The 10,229-nt window shown below is 36.5% G+C and overlaps 1 protein-coding gene across 2 annotated transcripts; it reads left to right on the forward strand.

The window, feature by feature from the left end:
• The first annotated feature begins 5,400 nt into the window (after positions 1–5,400).
• Positions 5,401–10,003, forward strand: LOC112796625 (26S proteasome non-ATPase regulatory subunit 4 homolog). 2 transcript variants are annotated; one of them, XM_025839180.3, is made up of 10 exons: positions 5,401–5,601; positions 5,776–5,889; positions 6,349–6,454; positions 6,687–6,801; positions 6,891–7,100; positions 7,555–7,867; positions 8,237–8,360; positions 9,143–9,246; positions 9,346–9,414; positions 9,616–10,003. In XM_025839180.3, the coding sequence occupies exons 1-10, from the start codon at positions 5,590–5,592 to the stop codon at positions 9,667–9,669; spliced, it is 1,221 nt and encodes a 406-aa protein (XP_025694965.1). In that variant the 5' UTR covers positions 5,401–5,589; the 3' UTR covers positions 9,670–10,003. The 2 variants fall into 2 exon arrangements, with proteins under 2 accessions (XP_025694965.1, XP_025694970.1); XM_025839185.3 differs by having other exon boundaries at positions 5,404–5,601; positions 9,622–10,003.
• Positions 10,004–10,229: the final 226 nt, after the last annotated feature.

A 10,229-nucleotide genomic window follows, 5' to 3' on the forward strand; every position in this document is an offset into this window, starting at 1 on the left:
CATCCCATGCAACCTTATAGTGTTGAAGACTTGCGAGAGGTCGGCTAAGAGGTCGACTTCTTGCTTGGTTTTTACTAACATGTCGTCGACGTATACCTCCATTAAGTTCCCTAAATGTGGGGAAAACACTTTGTTCATCAGCCTTTGGTACGTGGCTCCTGCATTCTTTAGTCCAAATGGCATGACCACGTAGCAATAGTTGGCTTTTGGTGTGATAAACGATGTTTTCTCCTGGTCGGGTTCATGCATCGGGATTTGGTTATATCCCGAGTAGGCGTCCATGAACGATAGGTATTGGTACCCTGAGCTGGAGTCCACCAGGGCATCAATACTCGGTAGGGGATAAGGGTCCTTAGGACATGCCTTATTCAAGTCGGTATAGTCGACGCACATTCTCCATTTACCATTTTGTTTTTTGACTAGCACTACGTTGGCTAGCCACGTTGGGTATTTGACCTCTCTAATAAAGCCGGCTTCCAGGAGCGCCTGTACTTGCTCTTCTACTATTGAGGCCCTCTCTGGGCCGAGTTTGCGTCTTCTTTGCTGTACAGGTCGGGACCCTGGATAAACCGAGAGCTTATGGGACATGAGCTCGGGATCGATCCCGGGCATGTCGGAAGCCTTCCAGGCGAAGAGGTCGGAATTAGCTCTTAGGAGTTCACCCAACCTTTGTTTTAGGGCTTCCCCTAGGTTGGCTCCTATGTAGGTGTTTTTTCCTTCCCCCTCACCGACTTGTATCTCCTCGGTTTTTGCCCCTGGCTGGGGTCGCAGCTCTTCTCTGGTCCTTGCTCCACCTAACTCTATGGTGTGGACTTCTTTGCCCTTCCCTCTCAGATTCAGGCTTTCATTGTAGCACTTCCTTGCCAATTTTTGATCTCCCCTCACCGTTGCTATTCCTCCTGGAGTCGGGAATTTCATGCAGAGGTGAGGGGTTGATACCACTGCTCCGAGTCGATTGAGGGTAGTCCTGCCAATTAGGGCATTGTAGGCTGACCCTTCATCGATGACTATGAAGTCTATGCTCAGAGTCCTTGATTTTTCCCCTTTTCCGAAAGTTGTGTGAAGGGGCAAAAATCCCAGTGGTTTTATTGGCGTATCCCCTAACCCATATAGGGTGTCGGGGTAAGCTCTCAACTCTTTTTCATCTAACCCTAGCTTGTCGAAGGCGGGCTTGAAAAGGATGTCCGCCGAGCTTCCTTGGTCTACTAGGGTTCTGTGGAGATGGGCGTTGGCTAGGATCATAGTTATCACCACGGGATCGTCATGCCCGGGGATTATCCCTTGCCCATCCTCTTTTGTGAATGATATAGTGGGGAGGTCGGGTGTCTCATCCCCGACCTGATAGACCCTTTTGAGATGTCTTTTGCGAGAAGATTTGGTGACTCCACCTCCCGCAAATCCTCCTGAGATCATGTGGATGTGTCTCTCAGGGGTCTGTGGTGGAGGATCTCTCCTGTCCATATCATCTCGCTTCCTTTTTCCATGGGTGTCCGACCTCTCCATGAGATATCTGTCAAGCCGACCTTCTCTGGCCAACTTTTCTATCACATTTTTGAGGTCGTAACAGTCGTTGGTGGAGTGACCATATATTTTATGGTACTCGCAATACTCGCTGCGACTTCCCCCTTTTTTATTTTTAATAGGTCTTGGGGGTGGCAGCCTTTCAGTGTTGCAAATCTCTCTATATACGTCCACTATAGAAGTCTTTAGAGGAGTATAAGAGTGATACTTTCTGGGCCTTTCGAGACCGGGCTCTTCCTTCTTCCTGACTTCCCTTTCTCTTTCCCTAGAGGAGGAAGTAGGTCCAGGTCGTGAGCTCAAGTCTCTTAGTCTCGCATTCTCTTCCATATTGATGTACTTTTCGGCCCTTTCTTGTACATCACTTAGAGAAACGGGGTGTCTTTTAGATATGAACTGTGAGAAGGGACCTTCTCTAAGTCCATTGACTAACCCCATTATTACTGCTTCTGTGGGCAGATCTTGAATCTCTAAACATGCCTTATTGAACCTTTCCATATAGGCTCGTAAAGACTCTCCGACCTCCTGTTTTATTCCCAGGAGGCTCGGTGCATGTTTTACTTTATCTTTTTGGATTGAGAACCTCATCAAGAATTTCCTTGAGAGGTCTTCAAAACTAGTGATGGATCTTGGGGGGAGGCTATCGAACCACTTCATCGCTGCTTTCGATAAAGTGGTCGGGAAAGCCTTGCATCTCGTAGCGTCGGAGGCATCGGCTAGATACATCCGACTTTTGAAGTTGCTAAGATGATGCTTTGGATCCGTAGTTCCATCATAGAGGTCCATATCAGGGCTTTTGAAGTTCCTTGGAACTTTCGCCCTCATTATGTCCTTGCTGAAAGGATCTTCTCCGCCCGGGAGTTGATCTTCTCCTTCATCGCGGGAGTTCTTGAGGGAGGATTCTAGCTGCGAGAGTTTTCTTTCTAACTCTTTTCGCCGTTCCATCTCCTCTTTAAGGTACCTTTCGGTTTCCTTTTGCCTCTCCCGCTCTTGTTCTAACTGCTCCAGGCGGCTATGGACCAATCCCATTAGTTCAGCTACGTGAGCTGGTCCGCCTTTTTCTGACTCACGTCCATCTGAGGAGTTTACCTTCGGATTCTTCATTCCGGAGGTACCCTCTCTGTGTTGGTCGTTATCCTGTTGTTGGGCCATGTCTTCATTGTCATTACCTATGTCCAGATTCTCTTGTTCAGAATCTGTTTCTACATGGCCTTCTTCGTGGGATCTATCCGCCATCGTTGGATGATCTCTCGGTTCCCCGGCAACGGCGCCAATGTTACGGTAGGTAACCGGAGATTGATACGACGGATGGTGTTTGGCGGCCCAAGTGTGTGAGGGAGGAGGACTCCGGATAGGTCCGCAACTCGGGAGACTCCGTCCGACTTGTGCTCGCGTGTGAATGGGGGGTGGTACCTGTAAAGACACTCCGATGCCTAAGTTAGCAAGAGTGTGAGCAGGTCTTAGAGAGTATTGGACTTAAAGATACCTGAGGGGTGTCAGTGTATTTATAGTGGTGAGCCAATAACCACCGTTGGTGTAGTGCCGTATCTTTAGGGTGGTAACTGTCCCGATTATCTTGGGGAGGTTAAGATATGGCTTTATGAGGCGGTTAGAGAGATTTTAGGGGCGGTTACTCATTTGAATGAGCGTTTATCTGCCAGCTAATCTCACATCCGACCTCTTCAGACCAAGTCGTGAATGACACCGACTTCTTATGTGAAAGGCGGCGCTTAGCTAGGCTTTAATCCTTTGGGTTAGGCCTTTTAGCTGGACCTGGGCCTCTGTATTGGGCCAGGGTATGAACAGTAATAATGATTGAATCCGGCCCAATACACAAATTATTGTTTCAGCCACAATAAACATTGTCTCAATGTTAAAAATATTTTAATGGGCTTATTTTATTTTTCCTTTTCTTTTCAACCCAATCAAAACCTACATAGCAAAATTAATTTAATTAACATATATGAATTGAAATTATATTAATAATTTTGTAATTAATCATATTAATAATATTTGATCATCATTAATTAAATTTGGAGTTTCCAAACTTATCAATATGTTTATTGTTGGTAGACCAAATTTTAGATCAAGTAGGCTAATAGTGAAGAATGAGGTTAATACTATTACTAGGTTCTTGTATTTGGGTGATTGAGTTGAGAAGAGGATTATGCTCCAAAATAATATGTTTAGCAGCTAAACAAGAGTGATCAGCAAATACAGATAAAAACTTTTTTAATTAATGGTGAACATATTTTAAATGAGTTTGGTATGACTATAAGAATAAGTTATCATTTTTATTTATGAACTAAGATAAGATTATACGCAGAGAGGCTATATATTGTATTTTAATAAGTGTTATATTATTTATAGATTGATTAGATAATATGTAGGTTAATGTTAAATTTAAAGTGTTTTATATTAAAAATATTTTGCAAAACTTTTATTTGATAATTTGTGTATAATTTTATATGATTATTCAACTAAAAATATAATGCAAATTGAAATTTATTTTATTGTTTTAAGAATTCAAATTTTTTTTAGAAAAAAGACATAAATTTTTTTATATTAGAATTATATAAAATTATATTTTTATTTGTTTTTTTTATATTTGTTTTAGCTGTCATATTTTGTCTTTTTATGCAATATTTTTTGGTCTATAAATAATTAAAGAAAAATAAACGAATGAGAATGAAAACATTAAAAATATAATATAAAATGATGAATTAACTTTATAATTATGATATATTTGATTGTAGCTACTAAGATGTGCCAAATTTAAAATTATTTGGAAGAGTTTTTTCAATTGGTACGGAAAATTAAGAAATAAAAAGTAATAAGAGTCTTATGCTTCTTGTATAAATAAATTAAATAATGTAATAGTAAAAATATTAATATATATAAATAGTAAAATTTAAATATTTGTAGTTAAAATTTTTTATAATAATTATTATTATAATACTTTAAATGTATATTTATTGTATTTAATTAGTATTTTATATTTTAATTAAATAATTCTTATTTTTTATCAAGTCATTAAAATTTTTGATGTGACATTATTAGCAAGAAAAAATGGACTTAAATTCATTGTAAAAAAATGGTATTAACTTCTATATTAGATAGAAAGATAGATAGATGTTTATAATATTGACAAAAATTTATCTAAAAAACAATTAAACTGATGTTGTACCTATAAAGATGGATTCTAATGGATAATACTATCTATTCGGATAATAAATAAAAACTATCTAACATTTTTAAATTACTTTTTTTAATCTAACTCTAAATTTTCAACCACAATTCTATTCCTAACCTACTTCAAATGAGAAAAAGAAGAAGAAAAAAAAGGATAGTTAAGTATTAGTGAAGGGTTGGGAATTAAAAGTGAGGTGAGGTTAGAGTTGTGATTAAAAATTTAGAATTCAATTATGTTAGAAGAAATTAGAGTAACAAATATTATTTTTAGTTACATTAAATAGTTTTAAATTTAAATTTTGTTAAATATATGCAAAAATTAACTACTAAATAACTAAATTAATTATTTATATAATATAGTAAAATATAAAATACACTTTATAAAAAACCTAATGAATTCTAATTGTATCATCACTCTTATTTAATTTTTTTTCTTTTTTAAATTTAAAACCTGTGTGATTCCAATCACTCTATCCCAATATATTTTTAAAAATAATAATAATTATTTTAATATATCTGTTAAATAGAATGGCAAAATTAGTTTAATATTTTTATAAGATAAAAAAAACCTGTTTTTTTATAATCTTATTTAAGATTAAATATTATAACAACTCAACTTATGTTTTTTCAAATTTGTAAACCCGGCTTATGCATATTTTTCTAAAAAATAGCGGCACTTCCTTAATATTTGGCAAAACAAAATAATTAACCTGTAATAAATATTTTTTTTTTATATATAAAAGTTTGTTTCTTCGCGAAAATAGCTCTTCCCCTACTCAGCAAGTAAACCTCGATAGTTCTTCAATATATCCGAAAAGAACTCGCTTGCTCTCGAAAAATTCGATCTTTGGCTTCGTTTCGCTTCTGAATCCTGCAACTATGGTGCTCGAGGTAAGCCCTGATTCTCTTCCTTCCTCAACGAATCCCCAACACAACCATTCCTACATTTCCCCCTTTTTTTATCCCCTGTAAGCAATTAGGGTTTTTCTTTCTTGCTGTTACTTCAACACTGTTATTATTAATTGTTGTTATTATTATTGGTAATTGTTATTTTGGATTCGATAGGCGACGATGATCTGTATCGACAATTCGGAATGGATGCGAAACGGGGATTACTCTCCTTCTCGCTTCCAAGCTCAAGCTGACGCTGTCAATCTTATTTGCGGTGCCAAAACTCAGGTTCGTGGTAACCCTAATAATTGCTTTTTTAATAATTTAGTTGTTTTTCAGTAGAAATAGGAGAAGTGGTAATTATTTGCAAATCAAATACTCAAATTTCACGCTTTAGAGATGAGAATTATGTATCAGTATTAGCTGGGAAGTTTGTAATTTAGAGCTGTGTTATTTGTGAATCTGCTGGATAACTGGAGGTTTCAGTTTTCTCACTTGTGAATATGGTGAAATAATGAATGTTGGGTACCTTGTTAATAAACCATAACTGAAATATCAATTTGGTGAAACAAGATTTCTTACAAGTATATTAATGGAGTTATTGATACATGATGTAGGAACGGTGTTTCCCAAATTGATGTAGGAAGCTCTTACTTTTTGTTCTAGTGTTCGATTGTAGATTTGATGCTTAGGTGATTAATTGCATGGGATTCTCTTGTGCTGATAATTTTTGTGTTGATAATTCAGTCTAATCCAGAAAATACAGTGGGAGTTCTCACCATGGCCGGGAAGGGGGTTCGTGTTTTGGTCACTCCTACCAGTGATCTGGGCAAGATATTAGCTTGCATGCATGGTTAGTTGTTATCTTAATATGTTTTTATTCCTCCTCTATGTACCTTTTCTCTTACCTTGCCGTGTGTATCAATGTAGCTTGATCTTCTTTAAACCTCAGTTACGTTAGATTGAAAAATATTTATAACAATCTAGCATTGTACTTTTTTTATGTATTTATTGTACTATTGTGCTTGGATTATCCTGATTGTGAAAAAGCTGATTTCTCTTTCTTATTTTTCTTCCTGATTTAGGATTAGAAATAGGTGGTGATATGAACCTAGCCGCTGGCATTCAGGTGGCACAATTGGCTCTTAAGCATCGGCAAAATAAGAAGCAGCAGCAAAGGATTATTGTCTTTGCTGGAAGGTGCAAAAAACTGTCCCTTTCTGAAATATTTAATTCATTTGTTTGTAGCTATTTTCTTATCTAATTATCTCATTTCATGGTTTCTAAAGTCCTGTCAAGCATGAGAAGAAAGTATTGGAGATGATTGGAAGAAAGTTAAAAAAGAATAGTGTTGCACTTGACATTGTCAATTTCGGTGAGGAAGATGAGGGGAAGACAGAGAAGCTGGAAGCACTCCTTGCAGCTGTGAACAATAATGATACCAGCCACATTGTTCATGTTCCAGCTGGTACAAATGCTCTTTCTGATGTGCTTATAAGGTTTGTGAATTCAATTCATCTTATTTGATTTCTGTTTCTTACTTTTTAATAAGGATTCCCATTTGATCCAGGACTTCTTCTTTGAGGAATTTGTTTATTATCTGCTCGGCTTCTATCCAATTCTGTTCTGTTTTCTTCCAATTCTGATTGGAGTTTGGGGCTTTGGACTCTTGTGCTTTTTCTTTTAATCCTTTCCCCAATTATTTACTAGCTCACCAAATAGACATTGGCTCGTCCTTCATATATTTTCTTTGCCAAACCCAAGTAGCAGAAATGGCATGCTTTAGATGGCTCTCGTGAAATATCTGTCATACTTATTCTGTCATCCTATTTTTTTTGTGTATGTTAGAGGATTCATTGTTGCTCCGACTCTTTTTTAATTCTTTCCTGTAGTCCAATAACAAATTTGCTTTCCCTATTGAGAAGTAAATTTTGTAACCTTGTTTTGTGGCAGCACACCTATTTTTACTGGCAATGGTGAAGGTGGAAGTGGATTTGCAGCTGCAGCAGCAGCAGCTGCAGCTGGTGGTGTATCTGGATTTGAGTTCGGTGTGGATCCAAACTTGGACCCCGAGCTGGCTCTTGCTTTAAGAGTTTCAATGGAAGAAGAGAGAGCCAGGCAGGAAGCAGCTGCAAAAAAAGCTGCAGAAGAAGCTTCTAAACAAGAGAAGGGTGGTGAGCAGCAAGCCAGCTCACAAGATGCAACAATGACTGAGCGTGCTAGTGCATCAGCTTCAGAAGCTGAGACAAAGACAAATGATATGATGGTTGGTGCTATTTGTTCTTTTAGGCAGATTTATTTTTCTGTTTCTTCCTCCAGGGGATTATTCATCCATTTCACAAGATGAAACAATGTCACCTCTCGATCTTTCAAAGTACCATTCAATTTCTGGATGGTTTAGAATAATTCAGATGGACAGACATCATTGGCTTATTAGAAGCTAATTTTTCTTTTTTTCTTTTTTTTTCCCTCATTTGAGAAACGCTGTTTTAATACTCCCTTTTTCTGGGCTGTTTTTATTTTTATTTCTTTATATATCTATTGTTTTGATTAAAAGAAAAAAAACTTTTCTTTTAAAAGTTTACTTCTAGTTGTATTGTTTGCTTTGGTTTAACTTACCTTCAAATTGACGCAGGATGACGAGAATGCACTACTACAACAGGCTCTTGCAATGTCAATGGATGATCCTGCGATTAACCAGGAGGCCAAAGATACAGATATGTCTGAAGCAGCTTCAGATGATCCCGAATTGGCACTTGGTGAGTTAAAATGTTTATTAATCTTTCTTCTTTTAAACATTGGGTGAGTGCTCTGTAAGTCTATCTTTGCATACAGTCTTGTCATCCATGAGAAGTACTTTCTTGTTATATTGCTTGATCATTTATTTGGTTCTGAATTTGAGAAAATTCTATCAATTATGTTGGAGTTTGTATTAATGGTCGTGCAGGTATCATTTCATTGCATTGAATTGCTGTGTCTATATAGATTATTAGTTTATAACACGCCTTGCCTTTCTTTTATAAAGAACAAACATGTGCCCCTCAGTTACGACATATATGTACATGTCACATCGAATATGATATAAAGATGACAAGTGTCTGTGCATGTTCAATCTTTTTTCCTTTTCTGACTTGAATGTGACATGATACGATAGAGACTATGGCATTTATTTATTTATTTATTTATTTATTTATTTATTATTATTATTATTATTATTATTATTATTATTATTTTTAAATACTGAACAAAGATAAGACAAGTTTCTCCCGTAAAACGGGGATGTACAAAGCTTATATGTATTACATTGTGAATAATAATTCTTCAATCAAAGCTTATATGTATTACATTGTGAATAATAATTCTTCAATCGTTTTAATATTATGCATATGCTGCGTATGTATCTAATAATTGTTACAATTTGGTGTCTCCTCTCTGCTCACTGTCACTGCTTGCATTGTGTTGTGTCTTCATAAATTTCCAGAATTGCCTTAGATGTTTTGTTTATACTGATTATCTATTTCATTATTTTTATCACTTGGAGCTCTCCAATTATCGGTAGCAGATAGTTCAAAGGACTCATCTAGCCAGTCAGACATGAGTAAATTGTTGGCAGATCAATCCTTTGTGTCATCTATCCTTGCTTCGGTAAGTTTGAAAATTTCAGTAAAATACAGCATGTGCAATCAGATGTAAACAGAACGATAAGTTACATGTTCTCACACCAATATTTTGTTTCTTCTGCAGCTTCCTGGTGTTGACCCAAATGACCCATCTGTCAAAGATTTGCTGGCCTCCATGCAAAATCAATCTGAGGCAAGTCTGCCTTAAAGTTTACTCCTGCTGATTCATATTCTTGTCTTTGTAAACTGAATTGGATTTTGTCGTGTGTCAATGACTATGTGCTGGACAGGATATGTATTTCTTTACTGCCACCCTCATTAATTTGTTTAATGTTCCTGGATTTTGTTACATTTAAACACTGCTGCTATTTTTCTGATTGTGCTATCTTGTCAGTCTCAGCAGAAGAATGATGACAAAAAGCCACCAAGTGAGGAGGAAAAGAAGTAATTTGGAGAATCTCTTGGCTGCGTCGGGTTTCGATTTCGTTTCCTTTGATACATAATGGTAGCATGTTGGATTATGGTTCTAGTAGAGGCATGAAGCATGTTGAATGTATTTCAATTGTTGATTCTCCTCTGCTGATTGGAAATGATGTATGTCTTAAAGATTATGAATGAAGGATTGATCAGGTTATAGAGGTTATTATTTGTCATGCCTTATTTTTTCACCATGGTATTGATATGCAACGGGGGCATTAAGGGGGAAGTACATGGTCTTGTGGTGAATGAACATACCATCCTATTTTCAAGTTTTACTTTAATTCCACTTTAAAGCTTTTTCATGTTTTTACTTTTTACATTTTGCTTTTATATGCAAAATAGCCAAAAATTCAATTTGAAAGGATCTATCCCCCTCATAATGTGAATTCTCATTATGAGGATGTATATAACCCTATTTCGCCTTGGTCTAGTGTGGTATGGAATGAACTTAGTCGATCATTTAATTCTAGATTCTAAGTTCATAACCCTAACTCAATTTTAGTTTTGGGTGGAATCGATCTACTAATT

The sequence above is a fragment of the Arachis hypogaea genome, chromosome 1, assembly GCF_003086295.3.
Source record: "Arachis hypogaea cultivar Tifrunner chromosome 1, arahy.Tifrunner.gnm2.J5K5, whole genome shotgun sequence".
In the NCBI taxonomy this organism is placed as follows: domain Eukaryota; kingdom Viridiplantae; phylum Streptophyta; class Magnoliopsida; order Fabales; family Fabaceae; genus Arachis; species Arachis hypogaea.